General features: G+C 36.6%; 2 protein-coding genes across 51 annotated transcripts in view; one reads left to right on the top strand and one right to left on the bottom strand.

The window, feature by feature from the left end:
- LOC122262361 (CUGBP Elav-like family member 1) overlaps positions 1-9,443 on the top strand; it is a 635,722-nt gene extending 626,279 nt beyond the window's left edge. For 46 of the 50 annotated variants that reach the window (XM_086547233.1, XM_086547232.1, XM_086547228.1 and 43 more), the window contains 3 exons: positions 366-587; positions 2,238-2,368; positions 5,251-9,443. In XM_086547233.1, the coding sequence (XP_086403359.1) occupies positions 366-587; positions 2,238-2,365 (350 nt within the window). In that variant the 3' untranslated portion in view covers positions 2,366-2,368; positions 5,251-9,443. The remainder of the gene's footprint in view (positions 1-365; positions 588-2,237; positions 2,369-5,250) is intronic. The other 4 variants (XM_086547260.1, XM_086547249.1, XM_086547254.1 and 1 more) reach the window with 1 other exon arrangement.
- A 1,191-nt stretch (positions 9,444-10,634) lies between these two features.
- Positions 10,635-17,500, bottom strand: part of LOC122262352 (fucose mutarotase) — a 373,955-nt gene continuing 367,089 nt past the window's right edge. Inside the window, exons 2-4 of the mRNA XM_086547264.1 lie at positions 17,320-17,465; positions 16,146-16,321; positions 10,635-11,020 (exon numbers count right to left, since the gene is read on the bottom strand). Of these exons, the coding sequence (XP_086403390.1) occupies positions 10,972-11,020; positions 16,146-16,321; positions 17,320-17,465 (371 nt within the window). The 3' untranslated portion in view covers positions 10,635-10,971. The remainder of the gene's footprint in view (positions 11,021-16,145; positions 16,322-17,319; positions 17,466-17,500) is intronic.

The raw sequence follows: 17,500 nt of genomic DNA, 5'->3' as shown, positions 1-17,500 counted from the left end.
TTGTGTTCAATTCGCTTGTCATCTTCGAGTAAGAAAATCGGTGGGTGTTGCTCATGCTTTAATCATCATCACTCAAGGAATTACATACAGATCATCATGCAAAGAAATGATAATCCTAACACAGTTGGAAAAATAGAGAAAGAAATTTTGAACTATTAATCCTGAAAAAGTGTGGTGTTCCCCAGATAGCAAGAAGAAGAAGAAAAAAAAAATTAAGAAAGTGACTGAAGCACACCTTTGACAGAAAGGAACGAGAGACCTCAGCTTTCTAAAGAAATGCTGAGAGATGGGAAAGAGAAGAGAGAGAGAGAGGAAAAAAAAAATTGGATTGAATAGGATCTCAGGAAAGTTCATTGATTTTCCAGGTTTCCCCAACAACGTGACTGCAGCGGCCGGATTGAGCGCTTCGTCCTCGTCCAATCCCGCAGGCAAGCAGGTTGAGGGGCCTGATGGGGCTAACCTCTTCATATACCATCTGCCACAGGAGTTCTCAGACCAGGAGCTTGCCCAGGCGTTCTGGCCGTTTGGGAAGGTCATCTCGGCCAAGGTCTTCATAGATAAACAGACAAACCTTTCCAAGTGCTTTGGTAGGTCCATAATGCGTGGTGGAGGTGTGGTGTTATATAGGCCCAGGGGAGGGTGTAACTCATATTGTGTTTTTGTTATTAATGGCGCCGGTATTTTATTTCCTTTTCCGCCTTATTTTGCACACTTCATTTAGAGATATTTATGCTAAATTTCTAGATTCTGTAACACTATATGAAAGAAAAGATAAGCTCTTGTAGCATATACATTCTCTTGCCCTTCCATTGAAAAGTCTCTCCTCTTAATAGTATAAAATGTCTGTGTTGTTTTCAATGTCCAAGTGTGATACTGAAAATTTTAATTTCTGTGTCCACTCATTCAAGTAATGAGGACATGTATTATATTATTTTACACCTTATTGTTCATTATTGTTTGTATGTACACATTTTTTATCGGTCATCCTCTGTGAATACTCTTTTGTTATATATAGCTCCTCATTAATGCCGCCTGAATGTATAATTTGGGATCACTCCCTCCCTGCATCTATATGGTGGCATGAGGGAAAAAGGGGTCAGGTTTTAAAGATCGCAAAAGTCATTTCATCATTGACAAGTCTTTTGATGGACAGTAATGGCGGTTCATTATCAGATGAGAAAAAAGCAAGATTAATCATGGGTGGTAAAATTTGCATTTTGTCTGTAAGGTTGATCTATAATGATCAGCGGAAGGTAATTCTACTTTCAGAAATATTTGAAGTATTAAGGGAAATTCTTAATCATCATTTGAAAGTCATAATCACTAGCTTCCATATTCTGATTGCAACAGCTACATATAATGCCAAGATAAACAGTAAAGCTATTAATTATCTTTCATTTATCTTACTTTTTAATCTCATCACCATCTATTATTCTAAGAATTACTCTCTCTTACGATTATCATGACATCTAAAAAAAAAAAGAGAGAGATAGATATATAATAAGTTTCACACTTGTGCTAATGTATAGAACACTGATTGGTTTAAAACAGCCAGGCTTATGATATGGGGTCAGTCTTCTATGAATAACTGTAGTTAAATAAAATCATTTGACTTTTACATGAAGATTAAAAGAATTTTATAATTACAACAGAGAGAATATGTAACACGAGATCATTATTTAGAGTCAGTCAGATTATAATGCTTAAGTATCACAAATGCTATCTAAGAACTATCATGACAAACTTGGGGACTACAAAATTATAGACAGCAACATAATTATCGGTGTAAATTGCAACACTAGCAATGCAAATGATGAAATGAACAATGTTAAAATCATTTCTAGCATGAGGAGGACCAATCATGTTACAGTTGGGAAGATCTGAAATTGGAGATTTGATAGATTCACTGTATCCTGGGCTACATTTCACTGGGGAATCATTTTGAAATAGATGTTGTATTGATGGATTGTAGAAAAATGTTTTATTAATTTTCTGGTCATTGTTCTTAAGAAATGCTTTATTTTTTCTAGTCATTATATATATATATTTTTTGGTAATTCTTAGTTTTTTGTCATACAGTTTAGCTGTTGTTTTAATGAAATCATATCCTAAATAGTTATCAGATCCTCTTCAAGCACATATTTTTGTATTATAACTGATTTTCCTAGAAAACTCTTTGTTCAGTGATTTAGAAGAGAAGCAAGCAGTCTTGTAACCAAAGTGACGTTCCCTTCCAGGATTCGTATCATATGACAATGCTCTAGACGCACAGCGGGCAATCCAACACATGAATGGCCAACAGATCGGAAACAAGAGGTTGAAGGTCCAACTGAAGCGATCCAAAACCGACTGCAAGCCATACTAACAGGTACCTTTCTGTGTAATTGGAGAATTGTGTGTAGTGAAATGCAGCTAGTTCCATTACAACTCTAGTCATTTTTATTCTCTCTTTTCTCTCAAACTTGGAAGTCATGTCTTCCCCCTTCATTCAGGGGTGTAAGATCTGTTCTCACTGGTGGATTCCTCCTGAAAGATCTTGACACGTTTTGACAATCGGAAAGAGAGCAGGTCTGTAGCCGAGACCCAGATTCAAAAGCAGATTTTGCTCAGCTCAGGCAAGAGAAAATCTTCAGTGTGTAATGGAAATAGCACTCACAATACTCTTGTTCAGGGATAGTTTTCTTGGGTATGTTTTGGAAACTAAAAAAACAAATAAGCAAAAAAGATAAGCGATTTGTCTGAAATGTTTTGTGGAGTTGTATTCATACATTATTGTGTACAAATATACGTCCCTCTAAAAGTCTTTCAGGCAGTGTAGCACTGTAAGTAATGTTGAAGCTTACTAGCCTATTGATATTGTAAATGTCTACAGAAGTGACGTTTTTATGGATTTTTATGGTAGACAAACAATTATGAGTCAGTGGTTGCAGATAGAATCGATCTGCAACTTATCACCTTTTGTAGCCGTACAACATATGATCAGTACATGAAAAAAAAACAAAAAAAAAAAAAAGATTCTCAGGTTTTTATTGACGTAAGAGAATCGTGCCAGGTTTTATTTTGATAGAATTTCTCTTCAGTTGTTTTAAACTTCAAAAAGAAAAAGAGAGAGGATAATGGAACCACAATTTTGACAAGCGAACCTGTAAACTGCACCTTGAGGATGATATCAAACTACAATGATCAAAGCCTTATGATGGAGTACAGAAGACTTTGCGTAGTTTTAAGACTCTTAATTGATTGTATAAACCTACCAGAGAACAGGGTGTTCATGTGTACTTGTTCAGACTGCTCAAAGGCTCTGTGATACCTCTGGTGTTGTGGCTCCAGTGTTTATATCATATATTTTTTGACATATTTATTGCAATCGAATATTATGTTTCGTTCCCCCTGTTATTGATTGACTTCAGTGAGGTCTCTTTGTAGTTTGACTTCAAGAGATGATTATCAGGTATTTGAGTGTTTGTCTGTTAATGCAGATAAGCTGTAATTGCTGTCTTCTATCATGCCTTATGCTTGTTCATGGGATGGAGAATCACATTTTGTACTGTACTAGAGCAATTCAGAGTTTTCAAGTACTGTAACCGTGAGTCTTGTCGTGTTTAAATTACTCCAACTGCCAATTTTATGTGAATGTGGCTTTTAGAAGTCTATGAGGACAAATTAACAGTGTGTAGATTGGACTTTGTAATTTCAGGATTGTCACTCAGAGATTGAAAGAAGATTTACATTTTGCATGGTAGGCAATTTAGAAGGAATATCTTAACATTCAATACTGTGGTTGTGCAAGAGCTCAAAATTTGTTATTATCTTATAGCAAACCATCAACCTAGAATTTTGTGTGAGATATATTTTATTTTTTGGTCGTATATAATTATATATTTTTTCAGGGAAAGCAAAGGGAATTGTGATTGTTAATTGTGGTAGGTCATTATTTTCTTCTGTGGAGTATCTGACTATCAGTACAATTGGAAAACTTGTCCTAGTGTGATCACTTCAAATTACAGATGAAACAGATTTCCTTAATCTTCAATCACATACACATTGAATAGGCAAGGACAACCTAGACCACTGACCACTGACCACATAACAGTAGATTCCTTAGTTCAGTTTATCTATTTTTATTATCTTTATGACGAGCATCACTAGCAGGTAGATATTGTCGTGCCAAATGAAGAAAAATAAGGAACTTCTCGCCGTTGCGCGTTCAGGTTGATATCAGAGTAGAGAAAACTAACAGGGTATCTAAAATTAAAATGAGAATTAGATTATAGTTTCCATTATATATATATATATATATATATATATATATATAATATATATATATAATATATATATATATATATATATATATATATATATATATACATATATATACTGTACATGTATGTTTCTATATATAAGAGCACTGTCGTTCCCTCATTATAAACCGTCTACCGATTTCCCTCTGCAAGATACAAGAACGGTCAGCTGTAATTACATCTAGTCAAGATATATACATATATTAGCTTCCCTATAGTTTATAGTAGTAGTAAAGTCGTTCCTAGTGCTTTCATCACTTCCCCCATTCTGATTTTGTAATGTGATGATTCAGTTTTTCCTTTTGATTACAATTCATGCTTGTATGATTTTGTTCTTAATGTTCCGAAGGATCAGTTGCTCATACGTTGTTCGTAGTATCCCAGTCACTGGCAGATGGGAAGAATGCAGTCATGAATGTATTCTGTGTTAGTGATCTTTGTTTTTGTAATGTAAGAAGGCTACTGCTGTTTTTTTTTGTTTTTTTTATGGCCGATGTATTTTTTTCTTCTTTTTTTTGAAATGTCGTTCCAGCAGTTAAGGATGTACTCTGTTCATGCTCTATATCTGTGATTGTTGCAATTCATCCCCTTTTGTATGTTGACATGGATGTTCAGAATTACACTTATAGGTCTCCAACACTTCATGACTGAATGTATAGTGACATTCTGGTGCTGTATATTGTCTGCAACACCTTACACCACGTGCAATTAATGATTTTGTGAAACTCTGTGCGCAGTTTAATTGTCTTGTTTGCTGTGCATGCATACAGTCACCAAAACCACATATGTGATACATTTTCTGCTAGTCAGAGGACACATTCCAACTTAAATCATTTCAGAAAAAAAGTCCCTAGGATAAGAATCAACTTCGTGTTGCATGATTCCTCAAAATGTTTGGTTTTGTGCAATGACTTATACGTGTTTTTCTTTTTTTCCGTTGGCGACCTAGATGCCATGTTGTGCTGTTCTGCCCCGTGCCCCGTATTGCCTGCCGTCCGTATAACAGTGTCTACGTCCTTCTCCCATCTTCGTAGCACGTCTCATGCGTACGTATGTATACGTATGTGTATGCCATGTGGTTGTATACACTGTGCAGCTGCTATAAAGTCACTGGAGCTAGCAGATGACGCCCGTCATCAAATCTGTCAGCACACATAAATATTTAGGCTACCACTGTATCCTCAGCAGTGCTCCTTTCAACACATGTTTGATATTGACAAGTCACCTCACCAAAAGACTAATCTCTGTACAAACCAAAAATGTCTATTACATAACATACATTTTTAATAGTTGTTTACTTTAGGAGTAAATAATGTATACTGTCTTTTTATCAATTTTTACTAGATGATTCATACATAAAAGGAGATGGTTAAAAGTCATTTCTGTAAAATATTAACTGTCCAGTATGTATTTGATATTGGTGAGTGAAACTCCTTAGAGTTGATGGTAGCTACCTGCACAACATTTTTCCATTTTCAGAAAATAGTTTGTTTCCTAATTCATGTTCAGTTCCTTTAAAGGCAAAATCAAGATTTTCTATGGAATGGACGTTAGTTCCATATATTTTGGTAGGAATTGTACATGGCAGCTTCACAATTTCATACATAAACTAAGATAAATGATATCCTTATGTACTTATTATGTGCCATGGCTTCTTGAAACATGTAAACACTAAATATTGTGTTTTTAGATATATATTTCATGGAATACATGTTTTGTAAATGTGCTATTAAATCTGGATGCATGCTTATGATATTCAAATATTGTCTTGTACTTTAATGTACTGCACAAAATGATTATTGATTTTATCGGTACAAAAGTGACAAACTTTTGTATATTGATTATAATCCAAGGTCATATTTTTATAGCAGTCTTTACATTGCTGATTTAGGACATTGATCAGTGTCTGTTTTCAAGAATATTTAGATTTTAGGATGAAAAATCTTCCAGTCACTTCAGCTCTCGTAGATGTCAGGTATGTGGGTGTAAGAATGCTAAAATATAACAAGAACTTATTATGGTTAGTGAGAATGTAATGAACATTTATTACGAGTCAGGTAACATGAATTCTATTCTGTGAAGAAATGTGATACCATATTTCCAGTAGAATACCAATAGGAATGCAAATTGATTGAAAGAGTTGTATTTGATATTTTATTTGTTTATGAAGATACGTTTATTTCGTTAACTGTTTGTTCTACAGTAGGTACAGTATTAAAGTCATCACGTTAAATTCTCGAGAAATTATTAATTAGATTTTAGTGTTCTTACTTCATGAACTTGGCCTGAGAGTTTCTGAGGATACCTCCGTGCGTCAGGGGTCAGGAGCGGAAAGTAGCCAAGTAGTGGCCGTGTTGGGCAAAGACGTTAACTAGTCTATTATTGAGGGTTTTCACAAAGAGTAAATCCACCTTAAGCTGTACGGCTTCTTCTCAGCCCTTTCATGCAGTGCATTGACTCAAGCAGTACAGATTAAGTGGGATTGATTCTGAATTATGAACTACTATCTCTGTGGGTGATTGAAGAGTAATGCAGAATCAACTCTCTTCCTGGTTCATTCACATGATTACCTCCTGTAATTTAACATTGAAGAAAGTCAGCTTAAACATTAACCTCCAACACCCAGGAGAATATTTGCCGTACTCCACAGGCTGGAGGACTGGCTATAAACCTGGTTTTATCAGGCAATATGGAATTCGAGGCTTGTTACTATGAAAGACACTAGGTAGCAGGTCGGTGTGATTTCAGACAGGCATTTATATCTGTCTGGCTCATAGCCCTAGGCTAACCAAAGACTATGAAAATGTGTTTGTCTGTGTTTGTTGTACCCAAGCCATGGTATCGAAAGGGTGTACAACCCATTAAACCTCGTCACTGCTACGTCTGTTTGCCGGAAATGGAGTTATACATGTTATTTATTAAAACTGGTATGTTGATGTTATTCAGTGTCTCCTCTGTTTCTTTTTATTGACTGATGTGGGGTGTTCAAATTTGGAATGTAAGGCTGATAATTCACTCGCCAAAAGGTCAATGCCATCTCTGTGCCTTTATTTTACATTGCTTACATTTGTGCTTATATTGCAGCTATGGGAAGCAAGTCTTAAGTTCCACTAAAGAGTCTAAGAGAGACATTTGAAGATGCCCTGTTACATTATAGGAGAGCTTTCATGTGTAGGTGGATGTGCTATTTAATGTAGTTGTGTTAAAAAAAAAAGATATATATAGAGGTAGGTATAGTGGGAAGTTATTGATTTATTTGATTAGTGTTGTATTCAGCAGTAAATATGGTAAATATATATTCAATGTATCTAATGTGTTCTGTTGGGTTTGTTTCAAAGATTCATTATGTATGCATGTAGTCATTAGTTGTTTGGTTTTTCTTTGATTTCACTACAAGTTGTGTAATTAACTCCTCTTTGCAACATGTTACCTTTGTAGGCTCCAATCTTCTGGTTCTGTTTTTATGGTGTGATTCACCACTGATTATGTAGGATGTTGGATTTATTTGGAGTTCACGGAAGACATCTTACCTAACAGTTGAGAATTGTGCACATCTTTATTAACTTGCAAGAGTTTCTGGTGAATTTGTATCCCAAATGTAAGGTTAGGTGTCTTTAATTTTCTATGTATGCCTATAGGAAGATGGTCCCATTTCTTTAGTGTGTTGTATTCTTCTGCTTTTGTTAACTTACCGCGTGGCTACAAGATTTCTTGAGATTGGGGAAGTATTTAAATAACTGCAGTTCCAGAGTAGTTCCGTATGAATTACTTTATCCCTGTTCTGTATCTTGATTCCTCAGTGAATTGCCAAAGTAGATATTGTTTTTGAATAGTGGAATTATGTGTTTTCAAAGAAATTAGGCTTGGTAATTAATATTTTAATATGTCCTGAAGATGGTAAGTCAAGTTTATGAAAAGAAGAGAAATTTCCAGCATATAGTTTTATTAATAAGTCATCAGTTTTGAAATGCAAATATATATTTATAATCCATATATATTTGACACATAGTGAATGTATTATAAATGGTATTATATGTACTACTTCCCCTCCTCATAAGAGTGATGTCGTTCGCTCTTCGTTTCTTGCAGCAGTTACCATTAAGCTACCTGTACTCAGGAAAGATTCTCACTAGAGAGTCGTTGTCCTGTCCCTATTAGCCAGAGGACTAACATTCAGAGGAGATATGTGATTTTTGAGTCATTGCCACACCAATATGTGTAATTATTGTTCATGTCATACAAGGTATTTCTCCATTGATAATGGAAACTTATATTCATGTCAGTGGAAACCCTGTTCACAACCTATAACTTCATGCTGGATGCCAAAAGCATGCCTCCCCTCCCCCCCCCATTTCAGGCTCTGATATGTACTGTGATTTAAGGACACTGAATGTGCAAATGTGTAATTGTTTTGCTTTGTATTGGTATGTTAGGAAAGCCGAACTTCTCCAAATTGTCTAATAGAAGCTTCGTTACGGTTGCTGTTACATGTAAAGCATTTTCATATGCACAAATGTTTCAGATTATGAAGTCTGGTGACATGTGAAAAACTGCCACTGCAAAATGTCACGTTATTGCAAATGAAGGTATTGGTCAAGTGGTTATCTGTTTCCTATTTACTTTCTCTAACTCCTCATGTTGTGAATTGGTTGTGTAGGGCTTTGAAATGTATGTTCAGTGCCTGTTTGGGGAGATTTAGAAGAGTATTGTCTTCTTGCACATTCTCAATATTTTCTTCCCAACCTGCAGTTTAGGAACATGAAAGGTATGAATTTATAATTCCTCCAAAGGATCTAGGCAAAGCTATAATATAAATTTTGTTTGCTGTGAAAACAGAGAATAAAAAAGAAACACTGTATCTGGCCTTCAAGAAATATTTTTTTCTACTGATATTGAAATTTTTATTAAAGTTGACACAGACACAAAAATGTACTTAACCTTTGCATACCTGGACATCCACACATGGATGTGTGGATTTACAGTTGCATGCATCATGCACAGGCACATACACATGTACACTTGCATGCCCAGGCGCACACACACACACACACACACACACACACACACACACACACACACACACACACACACACACACACACACACACACACACACACACACACACACACACACACACACACACACACACACACACACACACACACACACACACACACACACACACACACACACACACACACACACACACTCTCAAAAAAAAAAAGAAAAAAAATCTGCCACAATAGCTTCTATTTTTAGCAGGACAAGAAAGTCTATATAATTTTTGTTTTGAATTTACCACTGTGCAAGAAGACAATACCTGTCATGTGAGTAGCTGTAATTTTCTACTTCCAAGCAGCCAACCCGTAATTTTGTAATGAAATGTACAAGGATATAGCAGCAGAAGAATAAAGTATTTTCAAAGGAATTACTTGTTTATTACCCAAACCTGTGTCACTAAAAATTCATTGAGTTTAAATATACAAATGATAAGTTATTATGATAGCCTTCCTTCATTGATTTCAAATATTAACAAGAACATCAAACACCAAAAAGAAATGTCCTATTACTATCTGTTAATGATTAATAAAATACATTTATATCTAGAATTAAATTAATAGTGAAGGATTTAGACAGTAGACATACCTCTGAAAAATGCAGATATAGATTGTATGTCTACATTTTTTTTCTTCTTAGTGCAGCCCTTTCCGAATACTTTAATAATGAGATAAAAGATATGAAAAACATTAATAAAGTAAAAGAATGTATTGGGAGAAGAAGTGATGTTAAGTTGATGTGATATGAGAAAGTTAATTCCTTTATTATTTATACCCACCCCATACTATGCTATGCAAATTATTACACATTATACCAAAAAAAAAATATTAAAAAAGAGAGAGATTTAAAAAAAATTAGACATTATTAGTGATGTATTTGTTAAGTCCTGGGAGCTTCCGATACATCTGTAACCAACCTTTGCATACCTGGACACAGGCAAGAAAACAAAGGGAAGGATTTATTACTGGAAAAAATATTGAGGAATATCTTAATGATTGGATACAAAATGGAATGGATGGCTACTGTAGTTGCCCTAATAATTAATCCATTATTTACAGGGCCTATAGATCTACAATTACAGGTTACATATTTATTCTAAATTTGAGATTAAACAGAAACCAGGGAATGCAATTGCTAAAATTACAAATGTTATCAGTGACATACATAATTCTTCAAGCACAATGACATTTTATTCCAAGGCTAACTTCCTAAACAAGCTACTTTTTTCCTTAATCACAAAGCAAAGCAAAGGATCGTGAAAGAAAACTACAAGACTCTGATTGCTAGTTTATTTAACAGGAAAGTGTAGTGCCACCATGATTTCTGTAACTAGGCAAAATTTCCAGAACAGACATGTACAATAATTTTCATCATTCAGAGAATTCATATTGGAAAATGCTGTTAGTGGGGGTCAATTTGCTACAAACTTTTTCAAAATGCAAACAAGTACTGATATCTGTAAAACATGAATATGTTAGCCCATATACAATACATACTGAACTATTTGAAAAGTACTGAATTTAAAAGTTTGTCTTAAACAACTGAAAACATAAGCTACGAGATATCTCCATTGAAGCACCAGAACATTTTCCATATAGCTACCTGTGGCTGATTAACAGACACCTCGTTTCAGGAGAACGTTGGCATAAGCTGCAGTTTCTCTAAAAAGAAGAAAGAAAACAGATATTATCATATTGAAAATTCATGAGTGAGTCATCATATGACTGTTACTTACATACTCATAGGCATGTATATATTTGTGCTGATCACTAATTAATTCAAAATCAAAGTAATCATACAACAATGGAAGAGCACTCCATAAAGTGTCATCTGATGCCGTCCGTACAACTTCAAAGTGATATATATATGTGTGTATGTTTATATATATATATATATATATATATATATATATATATATATATATATATATATATATATATATATATATATATATATATGCAAGTGCTGGATTGAGGATGGAGTCTCCCAAACTAATTTTATGATATTCTCTACATCAACAGTGAAGATAATTTAACATACACAATATATAAAATTATAATCCTGACAATATTAATTCTAATAATCAAAATAAGTATGATAAAGATTGTAAGGTTAGTATATAACAGCATTATTATTCTTAAAATTAACTAAGATGATAATCGCCAGTTTGAAATGGTCGGCAGCTGAAATTGCTAAGTGGGTTCATGTTGGTTAAACTAGGTAGTTAGATAGTTTCGCATTTTTATCATATCATTTCAAGAGTTCTTTGAGATTTATGATAATTTGTCCACATTCTTTTTCTGTTATTGTATGTACAACTTTAAAGTATATTTGTCAAAATGACCACTAATCCGGAGTGTCATTCTCAAATCATCTTCAGATATATTAGACAGATGTAAGATATTTTTATATAACAATAACAAGCTGTCTGATAGCAAGCTTTTGAAAATTTTACAGTTTACAGTTTGCTCAAGAAACTCATAAGGACTCTGTGTCGCCAAGAATATCTGGCATGCACCTTATCATCCACCACTCAAGTCCTATTCATGGCAGTGCAATATATGCACGAGACAAATCAGCCATCAAAAGCAGTGCAGATCTCTCTGAAGGAGGAATTGAGATCCTGCAAGTGAGTACAGTACACCTTAAGATAACCAGCGTGTACAAACCACCAGCAACCCCTTTCAGATGGCCACAAAATATACAACTCAGGAATGAGACAAACCTCATAGTGGGTGACTTCAACAGCCACAGCACCTTGTGGGGTTATAACAATACAAACAGTGATGGAGAAGCAGTAGAGGCGTGGGCTGCATCGAGTGATCTATCCATCATCTATGATGCAAAGGACCCAACAACCTTCCAGAGTGCACGATGGAGAAGGGGATACAACCCGGACCTGTCATTCATCACATCCCGGCACTACCAAAACATTGAAAAATCAATTGGGAACCCTATACCAAGGACCCAACACAGGCCAATACTGATCGCCATACGCCCAGTCATCAGGCCACAAACCACAAATCTTAAGCCAAGGTTCAATTTTCGGAAGGCAAATTGGGAAAGTTTCACATCAGACCTTGAAACAATAATTTCCACAGTTCCTCCCTCACCTGACCAATACAGGACTTCCAGCTCATGGTCCAGAAAGTCGCAGGGGCGAACATCCCCAGAGGAAGCAGGAACTATTATATCCCTGGTCTTACTGAGGCCACAAAAGACCAGTACCAGGAGTACATCCAGGCCTTTAATGAAGACCCTTTTGCTGAGAGCACCCTGGAGCTCGGAGAAAGCCTATTGGCTTCAATAGGCAATGACCAAAGGGAACGCTGGAGAGAAGTCATAACTAATATCGATATGACTCACCACAGCAAAAAAGCCTGGGACACCATTAAAAAACTTAACTCAGAAAAAAGTGCCCAGCCCAGAATTGCTGCTGTTACCCCCAACCAAGTGGCTCACCAACTCCTCTTAAACGGGAAACCACTAAACAAAGTCAGGGGACATGTTAGGAAAATGAAACAGGACATGAGCCAAGTCATGCATGACAGCAATGAACACCTCGAGCCTTTCTCTTTAGGAGACTTGAATCTGGCTATGTCACATCTTAAAACTGGTAAAACCTCTGGAGAGGATGGGATCATCACAGAGATGGTTCTGCACTTTGGAGAAAAAGCCTAAACATGGTTACTTTCTCTGCACAACAACTGTGCCACATCCTTTAGGACTCAAGAAACTGGAGGAGAGCCAGAGTTGTAGCTTTACTCAAACCAGGGAAAGAACCAACATCGCCAAAAAGCTATTGGCCAATTTCCCTGCTCTGCGTTCTATACAAACTATATGAACGCATGACAATGACATGCATACAAGACACAGTTGAAGAACACCTTTCAGCAGACCAAGCCGGATTTAGACCAGGCAGATCTTGTTGCAGTCAAGTGCTAAATCTCACCCAATACATTGAGGATGGGTATGAAAGAAAATACACCACTGGAGCTGTGTTCGTCGACCTCACAGCAGCATACGATACAGTGAACCATAGGGCTCTCCTTCTTAAAGTTGCCCAAATATTGCGGAATACCACCCTGGTCCGTATTGTTGAATCACTCCTTATCAATCGTCGATTTTATGTGGAAATGGAAGGAAGGAAGAGCAGGTGGCACACCCAAAAGAACGGGCTCCCACAGGGCTCCGTCCTGGCCCCGGTCTTATTCAACATCTATACCAATGACCAGCCAGAGTACCCAAACATCCGCAGGTACATATACGCAGACGACCTCTGCATTGCCACCCAATCACCCTCCTTCAGTGATATCGAAGGAAGGCGACCAAATGCTCCAACAACACGTTCCACCTACAACAAAGAGTGGCACCTTAACGCTAATCCCAACAAAACCCAGGTATGTGTTTTCCACCTCAATAACAGGGAAGCAAATAGAAAGCTTCAGTTTATCTAGGTGTCACTCTAGACCGAACACTCTCTTTCAAAGAACATATCAACAACTTAAAAGGGAAACTCTCGACAAGGAATAATCTCAGCAAACTAGCCAACACCAGCTGGGGAACAGACCCAAAAACCCTAAGGCAGGCAGCACTGGCGCTCTGCTACTCCACCGCTGAGTACTGTGCCCCGGTATGGGCCAGATCATGCCACGCACACAGAGTCGATCCAGAGCTGAATAGGGCATGTCGGATAATCACAGGCACCATGAAGCCTACACCATTGCCAGCATTGTACAGGCTATCAGGCATCCCACCACCATATATCCGACGAGAAACAATGATAGAACGTCATAAGCAGATGAATGAACCACGACACTCACTCCATGTCCATCAAGAGAGAAGGGAGAAGGTTAAAGTCCGCAATAGTATTCCTAACTACTATTGAAGGAGAGAAAAGCGCAGCAGGCAGAACAGGCCTTGAACGCGTGCAGGCAGGCGTCAGCCAAGCTACATAATGAGGCCCCTGCCAGGTGAAACCTTGCCACAGGGATCAAACCTGGGCAGAAGAGACTGGGTAAGCCTAAACAGGGCAAGATCCAAAGTGGGGAAAAGTAAAGACAACCTTTACAAATGGGGAATGACCACCAGCCCCGAATGTCAAAGTGGAGAACCCATCCAGACAATGGATCACTTACTTTTAGAATGTTAGCCAATGAGACTGCCCTCCAATGGATACAGTTCTACCGCGATAAAATATAATAATAATCGTTAATTTAAATCTATCATTATAAGCTATAGATCTGCCGAATTGTGTATTTTTGTTCATTGTTTACTATTTATTAACAATAAGTGAGAAAGATGAAAAACGAAAATGAAAACAACTAAATTCCGCATCGGGGGGGGGAAGGGGGGGGGGGTAATAATAATAATGTGAAAAATATAACCTCTGTAGAAATACCCTTCTGAACAAATTCATTCTATTTCTTTTTATACTATGAGAAATATTAATATCACAACCTAACGATAACTTTCAATTAATGGAACTTCACAACCACTTATCAAACAAACACACACACACACACACACATACACATCTGAGCTGTTAAAACTGCATGCTCACTACTCATAACCTATGGTTGCAATCATCATCGTTGCTGACCTCATTCACTATGTTTTTGTATATAACGAGAAACAAATAAAATGAAATATGAAATAAAATCGTTGTTTTTTCTGTCGTCTGAAAAACGGTATACTGAGAGCTGTTTTCAAGTGTATCGTTACGGTCTTTGAACTCATGCTATTGACAATCATTCCCAATAGACAATTCCAAGCTAAAGAATTTCGGCACTATAACACCTATCGTAAATTTCATTTACTCTCACAATCACAATATATATATATATATATATATATATATATATATATATATATATATGTGTGTGTGTGTGTGTGTGTGTGTGTGTGTGTGTGTGTGTGTGTGTGTGTGTGTGTGTGTGTATAAACACACACGCACAATATCTATCTATCTATGAATATATATATTAAGCGTACGATATATTTACGATTTTGCTATTTTTTACCATACATACATATCATAACTAGCATAATGCATTATTTACAGTCTGCAACACATACACACATACACATACCCCCCCCCACACACACACATTCGGTAAACACGATCGCATCTACAAGGAAAAAGAGAAGGATGAAGAAAAAACAAACAGTACATACTTGTATAACTCACACCTACCCATACGAAAGAACAAAGATTCCACCTCTAGACTATTACAAAATAAAAGGAACAAACTTTTTCTCGAACCTTAAGGCGAAAAGATCGTTATTTTGAACCTTCGAATTTGAACTCTTTATACAAAATCTCGAAGATACCGAATAAAAGTCTTACCCTATTTCTATCTTCTTTCCTTCACCCTCATTTACCAAGACTGATCTAATTCCATCCCTTTTAAAAGAGCTTTGGTTCTCAAATTTTACATGTCGATAGAGAATCAAAGGTGCAGCTTCAGTTACTTCTCCACAACAGGTGATCTAAAAAGCCTCTGATTGTTGAAGATTTAAAGGCAAAAAGGACCCGTTTGACGTACCCTCTAACATATTCAGTGCGTTTATGACGCCTATGATTAAAAATAAATAAATAAAAGACTGCCAACCACATTCATCTACTCTGCTCGGGAAGAACCTCAATGTAGCAGGAAGCCTTAACAATGACACACAACAAAAACACCAAAATAACACCAACGCTAATCGCCTAGGAAGCGTAACACATAAACCATTCGTTTAAGAAGAGCAGAGCTTCCAGGACCGAGAGACAGACGTAATTACCCCGTGTGGATGATGGCATAAACCTTCTTGGCTCTCTCATAGAACTCGAAGCGTTCCACTTTCTCGAAGGTGACCGGAGCAGGTTCGTGTTTGTCGCAAATCTTGCGGTAGTCTTCCCACACCGGCACCTGGAAGCCCTTTGCCTTGTCGCTGTCCGTGAGATCCATCAGCTGAACCTGTAGAATGGGCGGGAGTTTTAGCTTTAAGATGGGCGGGAGTTTTAGCTTTAAAATGGGCGGGAGTTTTAGCTTTAAAATGGGCGGGAGTTTTAGCTTTAAAATGGGCGGGGGTTTTAGCTTTTAAATGGGCGGGGGTTTTAGCTTTTAAATGGGCGGGGGTTTTAGCTTTAAAATGGGCGGGAGTTTTAGCTTTAAAATGGGCGGGAGTTTTAGCTTTTAAATGGGCGGGGGTTTTAGCTTTTAAATGGGCGGGAGTTTTAGCTTTAAAATGGGCGGGAGTTTTAGCTTTAAAATGGGCGTGAGTTTAGCTTGATGTTTGGAATCATTGCTGGAAAAAAGGGGGAAACTTTTGAAAATGCTGATCTGACGAATCTAATTGTGTGAGTTGATCAATCTCTAAATGCTTCAAAAATAAAATAAAATTTTTACTCATCATTGGAAAACATGTACTGTGCAATTCTAATATATTGCAGTGAGGACGAACAAACACAAACAAACACATTATTATTGCAGCTGAAAAAAAAAAAACAAGAATGTATACCGAATCCTGAATGCGCAAAAGCATGCATACGCATACATATATACTTGTTCTGTCGTAAATAAAGAAACTAGTACACATGATATATATTAAAGAATATTAATTAATCGATCTATCACTGACCTTCTTATCTGCACATATATTACACATGTCTATGTTCACATGTTTATACATGTTTATGTACATTTCTCTCCCACTCAATCAATCAATTATTCACACATTCACTTCCTTTTACTCACTCACTACTTTATATATATATATACACACACACACACACACACACATATATATATATAGACAGATATATATATATATATATACATATATATATATATATATATATACATATATATATATATATATATATATATACATATATACATATATATATACATATATATGTACGTATATTATCCTCAACCATCTACGCTGGCATATTGGAAGCTAGTTGACTCACGGGGTTCTCAACGTAGGCATCGAGGGGCATGAGGGTGAGGATGGCATCCAGCAGGGCCGGGATGCCCACTCCGTCAGCCCTGTACTCCTTTGGGCGATCGCTTCCGCTGCAGATGGTGTGCGTCGGGAAGTTGATATCAGCCAGCACTGAAAGAGAGAGAGAGAGGTTTGGATTAAAGAAT

The sequence above is a fragment of the Penaeus japonicus genome, unplaced genomic scaffold (genome assembly GCF_977035675.1).
Source record: "Penaeus japonicus unplaced genomic scaffold, GWHDUDI00000001_assembly GWHDUDI00000019, whole genome shotgun sequence".
Classification (NCBI taxonomy): domain Eukaryota; kingdom Metazoa; phylum Arthropoda; class Malacostraca; order Decapoda; family Penaeidae; genus Penaeus; species Penaeus japonicus.
Note: the sequence above shows the minus strand (reverse complement) of the source record. Positions and strands in the feature narration are given on the sequence as shown.